This window comes from Capricornis sumatraensis, chromosome 7, assembly GCF_032405125.1.
Source record: "Capricornis sumatraensis isolate serow.1 chromosome 7, serow.2, whole genome shotgun sequence".
Classification (NCBI taxonomy): Eukaryota; Metazoa; Chordata; class Mammalia; order Artiodactyla; family Bovidae; genus Capricornis; species Capricornis sumatraensis.
Genome location: NC_091075.1, coordinates 116,179,241 through 116,193,288, shown reverse-complemented (window position 1 = coordinate 116,193,288; position 14,048 = coordinate 116,179,241). Strand labels below are relative to the sequence as shown.

Genomic DNA, 14,048 nt, shown 5'->3' with positions numbered 1-14,048 from the left:
ATTCACTCATTCATTCACTCACTCATCACTCATTCATTAGCTTACTCACTCATTCCTTCACTCATTCATTCACTCACTTTTATTCCTTCACTCATTCATCACTTACTCATTCACTCATTCATTCACTCACTCACTCATTCACTTACTCATCACTCATTCATTAGCTTACTCTCTCATTCCTTCACTCATTCCTTCACTCATTCATTCATTCACTCATCACTCATTCACTAGCTTACTCACTCATTCATTCGCTCTCTCGCACACAGCCACCAGGCTGGGACACATCTGCTGACTCATTCATTCACTCACTCACTCATTCCTTCATTCATTCACTCACTCATCACTCATTCACTAGCTTACTCACTCATTCATTCGCTCTCTCGCACACAGCCGCCAGGCTGGGACACATCTGCTGACTCATTCATTCACTCACTCACTCATTCCTTCACTCATTCATTCATTCACTTACTCATCACTCATTCATTCACTCACTCACTCATTCACTTACTCATCACTCATTCATTAGCTTACTCACTCATTCCTTCACTCATTCATTCACTCACTCATCACTCATTCACTAGCTTACTCACTCATTCCTTCACTCCTTCATTCCTTCACTCATTCATTTACTCACTCATTCATTCGCTCTCTCGCACACAGCCGCCAGGCTGGGACACATCTGCTGACTCATTCATTCACTCACTCACTCATTCCTTCACTCATTCATTCATTCACTTACTCATCACTCATTCATTCACTCACTCACTCATTCACTTACTCATCACTCATTCATTAGCTTACTCACTCATTCCTTCACTCATTCATTCACTCACTCATCACTCATTCACTAGCTTACTCACTCATTCCTTCACTCCTTCATTCCTTCACTCGTTCATTTACTCACTCACTCATTCACTCTCTCGCGCACAGCCGCCAGGCTGGGACACACCTGCTGACTCATTCATTCACTCACTCACTCATTCCTTCACTCATTCATTTACTCACTCATTCATTCACTCTCTCGCGCACAGCCGCCAGGCTGGGACACATCTGCTGAAGGGTCAGACGCGTCATCCAGCCCAGGGTCTGGGGTCCAGATTCTCCAGGCTGCAGCTGGTGCTGGAGCAGAAAGAGGGATAGAGCCCCGGGGTTCAGGCAGCCATGAGCCCTGGCCCGGGCCTTGGCGGTCCCTGCTCTGTGACGAGGCAGACACACTGTCTCCCTGACTGCCACACGCCCCATCCACGCCTGGGTGTGCACAGCCCCAGCCTGGCCCTTCTGCCCCGAGGACCAGTGGCCTGCTGGTGGGCCTGCCCCAAAGTCTTGCTCTCTGCAGTTTCAAGGGGCACAGCAGTCCTCCCAGGGCAGGGGACTTCCTTTCCCAGAGGAGCCTGGGGTGGGTCTCAAGCTTCAGGAGGACACCTTCCAAGTTGCGAGCAAGTCTTCCCTCTCCTCGGGTTCACTACCTCCTCTGCAAAGTGGGGGTGCTGACCTCTCAGGGTCACGGTGGTGATGAGAGGGGCTCAGGGCCTGGCAGGGGAGAAATGGCTACTGTGGCAGCTGTGGGCAGAGCGTCAGGGGTGAGCTGCCGAGAGCTGGTGAGGCTGTCCCCTCTCTGAAGGGTGAAAGGGAAGCCAGACGCCAGACGCTGCCTGGCAGTGGACTTTTAAAACATGTGATTTTATTTGCAATGATTCTTCTAACTCACATAAACCTTATTTTAGAGTTTTATTTGATCGGCACACATTCAGTGACCCCTGAATAAGTTTCTAGTTTAATGGGGTAGACAGACACAATCACAACATATGTTCCTTTTTTCCCCTTATGTAAGTTGTATATATATCTCTCTCTCCCAACTAGAAACTTCTTTAGGGACCAATAACTATCAACCATGATACAGATTACCCTTCCATCCACTCACCCATCCATCCTTCCATGTATTCATGCACCATTTTTTTCCATCCTTCCATACATCTGTCCATCCATCCATCCATTCTCCCCTTCATCTATATCCATTCATCTATATCCATCCTTCTATCCATCTGTCCATCCACCCTTCCCTTCATCCATCCATCCATTCTTCCATTGGTCATCCATCCACCTATCCATCCATCCATCCATCCATTCATTTAGTGAACACCTATCATGTGCCCACTCTGGACCATGCAGACATCCCTCAGGGGGAGGTGCCAAGAAGCCTGGGCTTCCTGGGGATGCTGTGGTGCTGTCCCAGTGGACACACCGTGGCTCCAGGCCTGTGGCCGTCAGGTTCCACCCCGAGCCTGGAGCTTCCCGTGGGCGGTGTGGCTCCCGTGGTCTGGCCACGAAGGCGGCCTCCTACCTGCGCCCATGACCAGGCCGGGGGCGCTGTCCCTGGTGTGCACGGTGCCCGACACGTAGGGGTTGTCTGCCCAGCGCAGGTGCAGGTGCAGGTGGCAGTCCGGCTGCAAGGGGGAGAGGGAGTCACGGTCAGCGCTGGGGAGGGAGCGGCGACCCGAGAGAAGGCAGGGCCCAGGCGGACGCAGCCCCGTGGATTCTGGGCGGGAAGGCAGGGCCAGGGTGTTTTAGAGGAGTGGGAGGAAGGTGGGAGGAGGCTTGGAGGCTGACCCCTGGGTGAAGGTCATCAGGTTGGGGCCAAGAGGGCTTCTCCAGAGGAGGGGCCTCCCGGCCTGGGTGCTGGAGGGTGGGTTCCCCAAAGTGGCTCCTGAGTGCAGAGCTGGGCCACAGAATGGGACTCCAGGAGCCTGCACGACCCATGGCCACATTCATCCACCCAGAACCTTCACCGGGGGCCTCTTAGGTGACCAAGGGCATCAGGGGACAGCTGTGGGCAGCCCGTAAACTCTGCATCCTCTGGGGAAGGCAGGCAGTACAGTGGGTGTGTTAGAGCCCAGGTTACTCTCAAACATCAGCAGAGGACATCAGGGACGCAGCCTGGCTGGCGCCCTGGCTGAAGGGGCAGAAACGCTGGCTGTTGGAAGCCCTCTAGAGTGCCTCATGTTGCTTGGCGGCCGCCTCTGGGCCAGCACCGAGCCACACGCTTTACGAGGTGCGTGTCACAGAAGGCTCTCAGCATCCGTCCTGCCATCCCCTCTGTGCTGACGGGGAAACCGAGGCACCGTGTGTTTAAGCAACTTCTCACGGCTGGGGCTAGGGCCACAGCTGGGGCTGCCTGGTTCAAAGTCCACACTGTGAGCCCTGTGGGTGGGACGGCGGTGCTGGCACTTCCAGGCAAACCAGGCCGGTGGAGCCCAGAACGAGGAAGTACCAGCTGTTTCTTGTCCAGCATCGTCAGACCCCCACATCTGTCTTTGCCCCAGCCGCCTGTCCCCCCGCCCCTCCTACTCTGCTGAGATGGTAGAGGCCAAGCCAGCTCCCTGGGGTGGGACTGGGGGGCCCAGGGGAGTAGACGAGCTGAAAGGATGTATCCTCTGGACTGACCCTCCTGAGTCTCCCCAGACCTCGGTGACTCACGACCACAAGCCCCACCAGCCCTCGGTCACATCTGCGTCGAACACAAAACCGCAGGACCTAGGACGAGGCCCCAGGTCTCCACACAGCTCCCCCCAGGCCACCAGACACGACCCCAGGGAGTGACCTGCCCGCCATCAGCCAGGACTGCCTGTCGCCCACCCCTCCCAGGGACATTCCATACTCTACCATCTACCGAAATCCACCTGAGAGATCTCTCTTTCTCTACATTTAATGTTGCTTTAACACTTTCTTCTGGCCCGTGAACTGCATACATTTTATACAGATTACCCGAAGTTAAAAATCAAAGCGATCAATAAATTGGATATTGATCTGGGCCAGGTGCCCAGGGCCTGATCCAGTGGGAGAGGGGCTTGATTGGTCTGTACCAGTGTTTTAAAATATATATTAGTTTCATCACACCTGTATGGTTTCATTCATCGCAAATGTCCAGAGCCGGGAAGTCTATGGACAGGAAGTGGACTTCAGGGAGGGCGTGGGGTGGGGAGAATGAGGGTGGTGGCTCAAGGGTACAGGGTTTCTTTTTCAGTCTAAAGTGGACCGTGCTGATGGGCGCACAGCTCTGTGACAATTCCAGAAACCACTGAATTGTCACACTTTAAATGGGTGAATTGTATGGGATGTGACCGGCATCTCAGTCAAGCTGCTAAAGAATAAAGTAAGAGGTGGCAAAATGAGCTGGAAGAGCCCCACTTTTAAGCAGACTTGGTGGGCTAGACCCTCCCCAGGCCAGCCTGAGGTTGGCAGGGCCCCGTGGGCAGGCAGCTTGGTCACTGAGCCCCCCCAGACGGGAGCCCCCCAGACAAGGGGAGCGCTTGGCTGAGCAGGATAAACCTGACCTGCTGCGGCAGGTTAAGCTGCAGCCTGACCTGGATTTCTCCTGGTTTCTTACAACTGAGAAGCAGGTTGGTGACCTAACACCTTTGGGGCACCTTCAGCCCCCTCTCCCGGGGGGTGATGGTGTGTCTGGGGGAGGGGTGCCCATGACCTCTGTGAGCAGGGCCAGTCTCCAGCTGCAGAAGGAAGCTCAAGGCAGGAGGAGAAGGCGCCTCTGCAGGGACATGGCCCGCCCTGCTGTGTCCACAGACGTGCTCCTGGGCCAAGAAGGTCCGGTCCAGGCACGGCCCTGCTCTGGCGCCCCAGGAGTCCCAGGTGCCAGGTCCTGGGTGGAGTGGCCACGCTCCCCAGCTTGCAGCCAGCCTTCTGCACGTCCCCTGATGCTCTGTGCTCGCAGTATCACTATCTCTGGGAGTGGTGAGGCCTGACTTCCCTTCCCCATCCCCAGCCCACTGCGGCTGTCTTAACTGCTGGACGCTTGATGGGGGCACAGATGGAACACTCCTCAGGGGTCCCTGTGGTCACAAGTGGCCCACAGGACCCTGGCAGTGCTGTGGTGCCCTTTTGAGCCACACAGGTCCTTCCAGCAGGTCCTGGAGCTTTGGGGGCGCTCTGCCGGGGTTCTGACTTGCTGACACAAGGCCCAGCCGTGTCTGCGCTGAGCTGATGAAGGGATGGCAGGCCTGGAGAGGCCGACCCACAGGGCCCTCAGCACCTGCACATATGATGGGAGGGGACGCACCGAGCACCAGGCTGCTCTCGGGGTGCAGAGTTAGACACAGCGGGGTCCCCCAGGGCTACCGAGGGCACGGGTGGGAAGACCTCAAGGGCAGGTTGATGCCAGGGAGGCGGTGCTGAGCGCCTGGTCCTGGAGAGTGGGCCTGGGTACCTGCAGGGCCTGGGTGGGTGTGACGGGCTGAGGGGGCAGGACCACGCTGCCCCAGGGCGCCCCTTCCTTGGCCCCTCCACACGCGGGAGCTGGCTGGCGTGCTAAAGGGGTGTCCATCAGAGACTGTCGGCTGGCTGGAAGGCCCCGCTGTTGGCCGCTGTGAGCAAGGGGACCTGCTCACCTGCACACCCCACCGCTCGGCTCAGCCAGTGTCTGAGAAGAGCGGCCACGGACGGCAAAACGGAAAGGTTTTCATTCTGAGCCCAAAGGTCAAGAGAGGCAAAACTACCTCCAAGGGCAACCGAGCATCCGAAAACAGGTCTGATCCATGCTCGTCTGTTAAAACGTCCCCTTCAGAATTTGCTCTGTGGCTCAGGAAACTCAAAAAGGGGCTCTGCATCAACCTAGAGGGGTGGGATGAGGCGGGAGATGGGAGGGAGGTTCAAAAGGGAGAGGATATATGTATACCTATGGCTGATTCGTGTTGAGGTTTGACAGAAAACAGCAAAATTCTGTAAAGCAGTTATCCTTCAGTTAAAAAATAAATAAATAAATAAATAAATAAAAAAGACTCCTTCATTTCCCTGTCACTAGAAGGCGATCTTCCCAGCCAGAGAGCTTGTCATATGACCCAGGAAAATCTTTCTGACCCAGAGTTAAAAGAAAAACAGAAGACTCAGAAATCCCACGTGTCGGGATCCCCAACAGAACTTTTTAACGTGACTGGAAGCCAAAGGATGGGAAAGAAAAATGCCTGACACTGTCAATTCTGAGTGACGCAGTTACAGGTGTAACTTCTTCCCGTTTCTATACATTCCTGCATTTTCCAGGTATTCTGCAATAAGCAGGACTCACTTTTCCGATGAGAAGTAAAACCTCAAGTGTAGCCTGCCCAGTGCAGTGAGAGTTTGCACGGCTGAGTGAAGGACACAGAGAAGAGACGCAGGAGGAGGGCCGCGCTGACGCCGCCCCGCACGCCCCGCCCACGGCCGCCAGGGCTGCACACGCATGGGATGGCCCGGGAGCCAAGGCCGCGGCTCCTGCCTTTCGGGCCGAGCTGGGCATCCTGATGCTTGTCATCCTTCCGCTGTGCCCATCGGGCTCTTGGCCTGACTGCCTGCGGCCACGCACCTACCAGCTGGCTCCCACTTTTATTATTTTAAGGCCGGGGCATAAATCTCGAAAGGTTATCTCCTTGCTGAGCTGCATAATTGCAGACAAGAATCTATTCTTAGTGAAAACTTGCTTTGACAGATTAATATGGCTTAACTTTGTCGATGATGATACAAAAATTAGCCTTTTCACAGCAATTCTGTTCTCAGAAGCGCTTTTACAAGTGGCAGGTAATTAATTCTCCCCGTAGGTCGACAGGTGTATTATCCCTTGTTGCTAGCAGGAGGGGGGCTTATGCAGAAGCCAAGTGTAGCCCCCTAGCTGGTGAGGTCAGGGAACAAGGACCTGAGGCTCTGCCCGGAGGGCGCAGAGCCCCACCCTGGTCCTGGGGGGCAGTCAATGGCTGGTCAGGTGGGGTGCCTACCATCTTGAGGGGCCCTGCGGAGATCCAGGCAGGTCCCAAGAGGGCCGAATTGCTTGCTGTTTTGTGTATTGATGTATTCTCAACACCCAGAAGAGTGCCTTTCCATAACAGGTCCTGGTACATGTTTGTTGAATGAATATTCGTGTAAAATAGGCACCATTGCTCTTTCTGTTTACAGAGCACAGCAATGGATGGGGGCCCCTGCCTGTGAGGAGCTTCCAGTCAGGGCCAGTGGGAAACAGAAGCATGTGTGCCCAGTGAAGTCTTCTCTGTAGAAGGGACATGCAGACAGGGTTTTCAGATGTCAACAGGAGTTCACTGAATGGAGAGGAAAAGCCTTTCCCACCCCCTGGGCAGCCAAGACATGGGGCAGCCTACACTCATACTCATGTAGAAAGGCACCCTTGGAAGATCAGGGTCAGCTTGGAGCTCATGAGATTTGGACTGTGTCCTGGCCCCCTCACTTATCCAGCCCCAGCCCCCACTCCCACAGGCAGACTGTGCCGCTTGGCCCTTGACACTGGCCAATGGGGCTTAGCAAGTGCAGCACAAGCAGGCCTGCAACCTTCTTGCAATGTGTCTGCCGCCCTCCTGTGCCTCTGTATTGCCCAGAGTGTGCCTGGGCTGGTCCTGGGAGGAGGATGCCAGATCCCTTCTTAAATCATAGCCCCTAGGTGTGTGAGCGAGCCCAGCCTCTCACAGATCTGAAAAAGAGTGACTGCTGTTTGGGGTGGTTTGTTACACAGCACTGTTGTGACCAGAGCTGACCGATACACTCCCCTCTCTGACCTCTTCAGTAAAGCAAGGAGTTTCTTACTGCCTTCTCCACCACACCCAGAGAAATAGGTGGCTCATGTCTTTCAGATGGCCCTTCTCAGACGTCAGCATCTCTGACCCCTGGATCCTGCAGTTGCTGCCGGTGCCCACCCCAGGGAAGGTGTGTGCAGTGAACAGGGCACTCACAGGCTTGCAGTTGGTTGGTTTCCCATTCATGTCCGTGCTGGGAGGCCTCAGGTAATCCCAGTCTCGGCCCTTGTTGTAGGTGATGAGTGTCACCACCTTCCCGTTGACTTTCTGGTTTGCCAGGAAGACTCCTTTCACCCCGCGGACCTGGGACAGAAGCACAAGAAGGATGGTAAATGCCTGCCTGGCCCCCGTGAGAGCTCTGTGTGCAAGGCCTCGTTTATCCCTGACAACAGCCCTGAGCCAAGGCTGGCTGTACACCCTGGAGGTGAGTGGGGCTCAGGGTGCAAGGGAGCAGAGATGCAGTCTGAGCTCTGACTGGGAGATGGTTCTGTCTGACCCCACTTTCCAAGTGCATTTCACGACACCGAGCTGTCCCCCCAGGTCCAGCCTCTGCTGTCAGATGGCGAGCAGAGCCCTGGTCCTTGACATGCATGCGCATCTCGGATACCCCATCTTTAGCCTGAGCTCCTGACTCAGAGTCCCAGTCCCTCACCTCCTTCCCAGGGAACCCACAGGGCCTGGACCAGTGGAGTCACTCTGGGCTTCCCTCCAGGGACTTCATCAGCTCAGCCCCGCAGGAGGTTGCCACAGGAGGTTGAGGTTGGGGTCCATGCTGGTCCCAGCCTGCCCTGGATGAGGGTCAAAGTTCCCCATGCTCCCTTTCTCACGATTCCTGGGGGCCCAGGGAGGTGGGCCACACACACGCCATAGTCAGCCACTGAGTCGGCTCATAAGAAATGGTCAAGCATCAGCAGTTCCCAGTTGTTCAATCTAGTGATCCTACAGAGATGAGTTTTTCTGGCAAGTTCCTTGGGCGTGGAGGCCTGGGACCTAGTAAGTGAGGCCTGCTGGTGTGGCCCGAGTTCCTTGGAGCCCCCATGGGCCTGAAGCAGCCTTTGCTGCTCTATAAATAGCATGAACCCAGGGCAACTGAGGCACGGAGTTACAAGATTTATCTGGAGTTTCCTGACCAAAGGTGAAGCTCAGGGCCACGGTGATGTTCACAGCGCCTTCTATGTGGCGGTCAAGGGGGCCAATAAGCAGCACTGCATTAAATTCTCAGACTCCACGAGGTCGCTGCTTTCCTAGGCCTCCGTGGCAAGGGCCCGCCAGGTGGGGAGCAGGCTGGGGAGGAACCTGAAGACTCTGATGCAGAGTGAACGGTGTGCGCGTTTCCTGTGGCTTCTGCGACAGGTGACAGACCGATGGGGCTTAAACTACACAAGATCGTGTGACAGCTCTGGGGGCCGGAAGCCCAACGGGAGTGGGTCCCACAGGCTGAGAGCAAGGTGTCGGGGGCCGGTTCGTCCTGGAGGCTCCAGGGAGATGCCGGGTCCTTGCCTTTCCCAGCGTCTAGAGGCACCCGAGGGGCTTGGCTTGCGGCCTCTCCTCCATCTTCAAAGCCAGTCATGCAGCGGCTCCCTGGGCATTCTTCCACGGTTCCGTGGGTTTCCTGTTCCCTTCTGCTCCTTGCACTCGCGAGGACCCCCGAGAGTGCAGTGGGCCTCATGGAAAGCGCTGAAAACTCTTCCCATCTTCTGTCTGCCAACTCCATCCCCTTTGCCTGTGTCTTCTGCTAGGAGGCTGCTGTCTGGGGTGAGGATGGCGGTCTGGCCCTCACTCCACAGATGATGTTTCGGGGATGGTCTTTCTGGGGGACGACCCGGGGGAGGAGGACCACGGCCCCTTCTCTCTCACTCGTGGTGACGTCACTGTCTCAGGCCCATCTGAGCATCCCTTGGGAGCAGGCATCCAGCCTGCCTCGTGCTGGGTTCGAGCCTTCCCTGATGTCCCAGGAGCAGATTTGATGCTGATTTGCCCGGTGATGGCTTGACGGAAAGCGCTCTTTTATATCCCAACTGGTCTCCATGAAAACACTCAGCAGTAAATAACCCGGACCCTCCTGTCGCAGAGAGGTAGGAGCAGGCCGAGTCTCCCTGGGGTGGGTCTGATCAGCTGAGCGCCAGCTTCCAAAGCTGATGTGCCCGCTCCACGTGCCCACCCTTCTCACGGCTGTGCTGGCTTCCTGGGGCTGAGGTGACAAAGTATCACCAAGTGGGAGGGGGCGGGGCTCAAACAACAGGAATTCTGTTTCCTCACAGTGGGGAAGCCAGAGGTCCACGATCCAGGCACTGGCAGCGCGGTCCTCTCTCCGAAGTTCCTCTCCCTCGTCTCCTCCAGCTTCAGGGGTCTCCAGGCGCTCTCTGCTCCATCCTCCCAGAGCCCCCTCTCTGTGTGTCTGTGTCTCCTCTTCTGATCCTTATAAGGATGCTTGTCATGGGTTTAGAACCCAACACAAGCTCATCTCAAGACCCTTCACTTAGTGACGCTGCAAAGATCCTTTTCCCTAAGCAGCTCAAGGTCATGGCTTCAATGTGGTTTTACCTTTTTTTTGGTGGGGGAGGTCGCATTCAGCCCATTACAATGGCATGGCTGTCTCCCAGGTGTGGTCAGGACTTCTCAGGGTCAGGGCACAGGCCTGGGGACCCCCATGAAAGTGTTAGTCACTCAGTCGTGTCCGACTCTTTGAGACTCCATGAACTGCAGCCCACCAGACTCCTCAGTCCATGGGCTTCTCCAGGTAAGAATACTGGAGTAAGTAGCCATTCCCTTCTCCAACCTAGGGATCTTCCCAACCTAGGGATCAAACCTAGGTCTCCTGCATTGCAGACAGTTTCTTTATCATCTTGAGCCACCAGAGAAGCCCCCATATCCCCCTTCCTAACCCAAGCTTCAACACAAGGAGGCCCCCAGAGAAGAGCTGTCATTTGGTCTAGAACCAGGACACCTCCCCGCCACCCCTGCCCACCCCAAGCAGTGGTGTGAGTTCACGGCCCTTGAAAGTCCAGGCCTCTCAGGCCAGTGTTTGCCTGTGATGTCTCGGACAAGACATTTTTCCTGGATCTGCCATCAGATGAATGATAACCACGGAGATAATGCAACTGGCACACGTGTAGACTCTCTAGGCCAGGCCTTCCCCACGCACGATCTTGAATCCCCAGAAAGGCCACTGCTGTGAAAACTGTTGCGAGCTCGCTGAGTACTGGGCTGCTGTAAGTGTTCAGTGGAAACAGAGGCCTCCTTTTGTGCCTCCAATTGGCACAGAAACCCTCTGAGGAAGGTACTACTGTCATCCTTGTTTCACTACGAGGAAACTGAAGCACAGAGAGGTTAAGTAACCTCCCCAAGGTCACACAGCAAATACATATCAGAACTGGGATTTGAGCCCAGGCAGTGGGGCTCCAGAGCTGCGCTCGTAACCACTACCCGTGACTCACATTAGGTGGATTTCAGAGAAGCCAAGTCACTTACAAGGGGGTCCAGCTTTGGGCCTGGCCACGTGAGCTCCCTCCAGTCCCCATGGCCTCTCACTGCCTGGGCTTTGGCATGAATTGCCGTTTCCAGGTTCCTCAAGCCTGGCTAACTTCAGCTTGGTCTTAGGTCCATCCACATCCCTTCCTCCAGGAAGCACTCCCTGACTCCCATCCCGGGCTGGCTAACTGCCACTCACAGCGTTCTCCAGATGCTGACTCACCGGGTGGGAACCACTGTCGGGGGCTGGTCTTCCTGTAGAGTATGAAGTTCTGGGAGAAGTGGTCTACCCCTCCCTGTGTCCTGGGGATGGGGCCTGGAGCTGGCCGTGTGCTACAGGTGGTACAGATACCCACGGAGGGCCAGGCAATCCTGCGTGTAACCGCGGTGTCTGTGGTGCCCTCATCCTTAGTCAGTGACATGCCCTTCCCGCGTGTAACTTTTAGCAAATGGCCCTAAGCCGTGGGCTGTGTCCAGCTGGGGCAGTAAACCCACAAATGGGTTCTCACTGTAAACCAATGCTTACATTTATCACTTCCTTGGAGAAGGTGGTTCTGTGCTGCTGTTGACGACTCGGAGATGGAGGCTGCAGCCCCGGCTCTGTCTGGGAGGCCTGCTCCCACCCCAGCTGACCTGCTCTGTCTGCTTAAGGCTTGGCTGGCCACCCATGGGACACTCTCCCCAGCCCGGCAGGGACGGCAGAGTCTGGCACGCCCACCACCAGCATCTGCTACGAGAATACACTGGCCAGGGGCTCCCCGAGGGAGGAGCTTAATGGTGAATGACCGAGGGAGGGAGTGCTGGCCAGGAGGGTGGACAGAGCTTGGGACGACAGACCTGGGCTGGTCCTGGTTTCCTCACTTCCTCCGCAAGTACCTGGGCAGGTTGCCTGCCCTGTCTGAGCCTCTGGTTCCTTACCTGTAAAGCGGCTGAGGGAGCCCCTCCCGGGTCTGGTGTGGACAAGGATACAAGAGGTGGCCTTGAAAGGCCGGGTCCCAGTTGGGCCGTTGTGGGTGCGGGGCTGACATGTATGGAATCAAGAGCATGGGAGCCAGGAGCCCCAGTTCAGAGCCTCTGACCTGATCAAGTCAGCCCTTTGGCATCATGCGACAGCAGCACGTGGAGGCTTAAATGGGACACAGATGGGGTGGGACCCCCAGGGAGGCCACTGGGGGATCTGGGAATCTCAGGCAGGGAGGCCCCAACCCCCAGCCCCAGAGACAAGAGCTGCAGGCCAGGGCAGAGAATGGAAGCTAGAGAGAGCCCGACAGAGGTGAGATACGCAGAGCGGGGCGGAGACCAGTCCTGGGTGGGGGGAGGCGGCGAGGCCAGCAATGGGAGGGGTCCCAGCCTCTGTCCCTCAGCCTGTTTCCGTGCAGTGCCGTTCAAGGCACGCATGGCTCTGCAGACGACGGCTGACGAGTAAGTTGACAGTGGAGACCGCTAACCTGAACCTCAACTCAGCAACATGTCATCCCCACAAAAGAATTCCATTCTTCTCACGAGCAGTGTTACACAGTGCTCCTAGACTGGATTTTGAATTTCACCACAAAGAGTGAGTTTTCTCTCTTGCTCTGAAAGTACCTGCATGGTATCCTCTAGATCTGCAAAGCCTAAATTAGGGCATTTTTGCAGCGTGGGATGGGGGCCCGGGAGGGAGTGGGAGGAGCCGTGGAGGGAGTGGGAGGAGCTGGGGAGGGAGTGGGAGGAGCCGTGGAGGGAGTGGGAGGAGTCAGGCGGGAGTGGGTGGAGCTGGGAAGGGAGTGGGAGGAGCCAGGGAGGGAGTGGGAGGAGCCTGGGTGGAAGTGGGAGGGGCGGGAGTGGGAGGAGCCGGGGCAGGGTGGGAGGAGCCGGGGCAGGGTGGGAGGAGCCGGGGCAGGGTGGGAGGGGCCGGGGCTGGAATGGGAAGGGCCAGGGCAGAAGTGAGAGGGGCCAGGAGGGAGTGGGCGAAGCTCGGGCTGTGGGCCCTAGACGCCCCTCAGGTCCCACCTCCAGGATGTCGATGACCACGTTCTCCTCCGCCTGCCGCGAGCTGCGCACGTCTTCCAGCACCAGTGAGTAGCGCACGCCACGCGTGTCCGACTGGTACAGGTTGTAGGTATCGGTCTGGTACCACTCCTGCACGGCCACGAACACCTGGCTCTCGTCCGTGCTGATGACCTGCAGATCCTGGGGGCGTGGGGGAGCGGGGTCAGTGCGGGCTGGGGGCCGGTGCGGGGGAGGGAAGCTGGCCTGGGCGTGGGGGGTAGGGGAGATGGGGCAGGCCTAAGGGGAGGGGTGGGCAGGCCTCAGACCTGGTGGGACTGGTGGGGGTTGGCCACAGCCCTCTTGGCGTCAGGCTGACCCAGATTTTCATCCCGGCTCTGCCCGCAGTGCCCTTTGGCTGTAGACAAGTCCCTTGACCTCTCTGGGCCTCTGTTCTCCCAGCTTCAAAATGGGGTCATGTTCCCACCCTCCACATTGGGTGGGGGTGCTGCCCAGACACTGGGCGGGGTGCAGTGACACCTCCCCCCACCCCCTGCCCCTGCCATGCCGTGTGCCTGCTTGTCCCTGCAGTTAGGAGGAGCCTGAGACTCCCATGCACCCCAGACCATCACCCCTGGGAGGCGGGGCCCGGTCTCCTTCCGGGCCCCTCCCCGACTCCATCCTGAGGATCAGATAAGCTATCTGTCAGTTCACTCACTCAGCATGTGTTCATTAAGTGCCTGCTGTGTGCCAGGTGCTGTGCTAGGCCCTGGGCCCTGCTGGGGACCCACACTGGTCTCTGCCCTCCAGGTTGTACACTGGGAAGGAGGGCTGGATTAACTTGCTTCAGCCTCATGCCCAGGGCCTCCTCGATGGCCTGCTACATACAGAGAGCTGCCCTTTGCCCACAGTTCCTCCAGGCCAGGACGCCCCTGCCTTTGGTCCCCCTCCTGGACACACAGCCAACAAGGCCTGTGCAGGGCAGTGGGCGGCTCAGGGCCTGGCGGGAGCTGAGGGCAGGCGCCTGGCCAGCAGGTGGGCAGGAGGCCT

The 14,048-nt window shown here is 57.1% G+C and overlaps 1 protein-coding gene across 1 annotated transcript in view; it reads right to left on the bottom strand.

Annotated features, from left to right (window-relative positions):
• The window catches only part of SORCS2 (sortilin related VPS10 domain containing receptor 2), a 506,368-nt gene that overhangs the window by 42,530 nt on the left and 449,790 nt on the right, over positions 1 to 14,048 (bottom strand). Inside the window, exons 9-11 of the mRNA XM_068975604.1 lie at positions 13,023 to 13,202; positions 7,719 to 7,865; positions 2,342 to 2,444 (exon numbers count right to left, since the gene is read on the bottom strand). Of these exons, the coding sequence (XP_068831705.1) occupies positions 2,342 to 2,444; positions 7,719 to 7,865; positions 13,023 to 13,202 (430 nt within the window). The remainder of the gene's footprint in view (positions 1 to 2,341; positions 2,445 to 7,718; positions 7,866 to 13,022; positions 13,203 to 14,048) is intronic.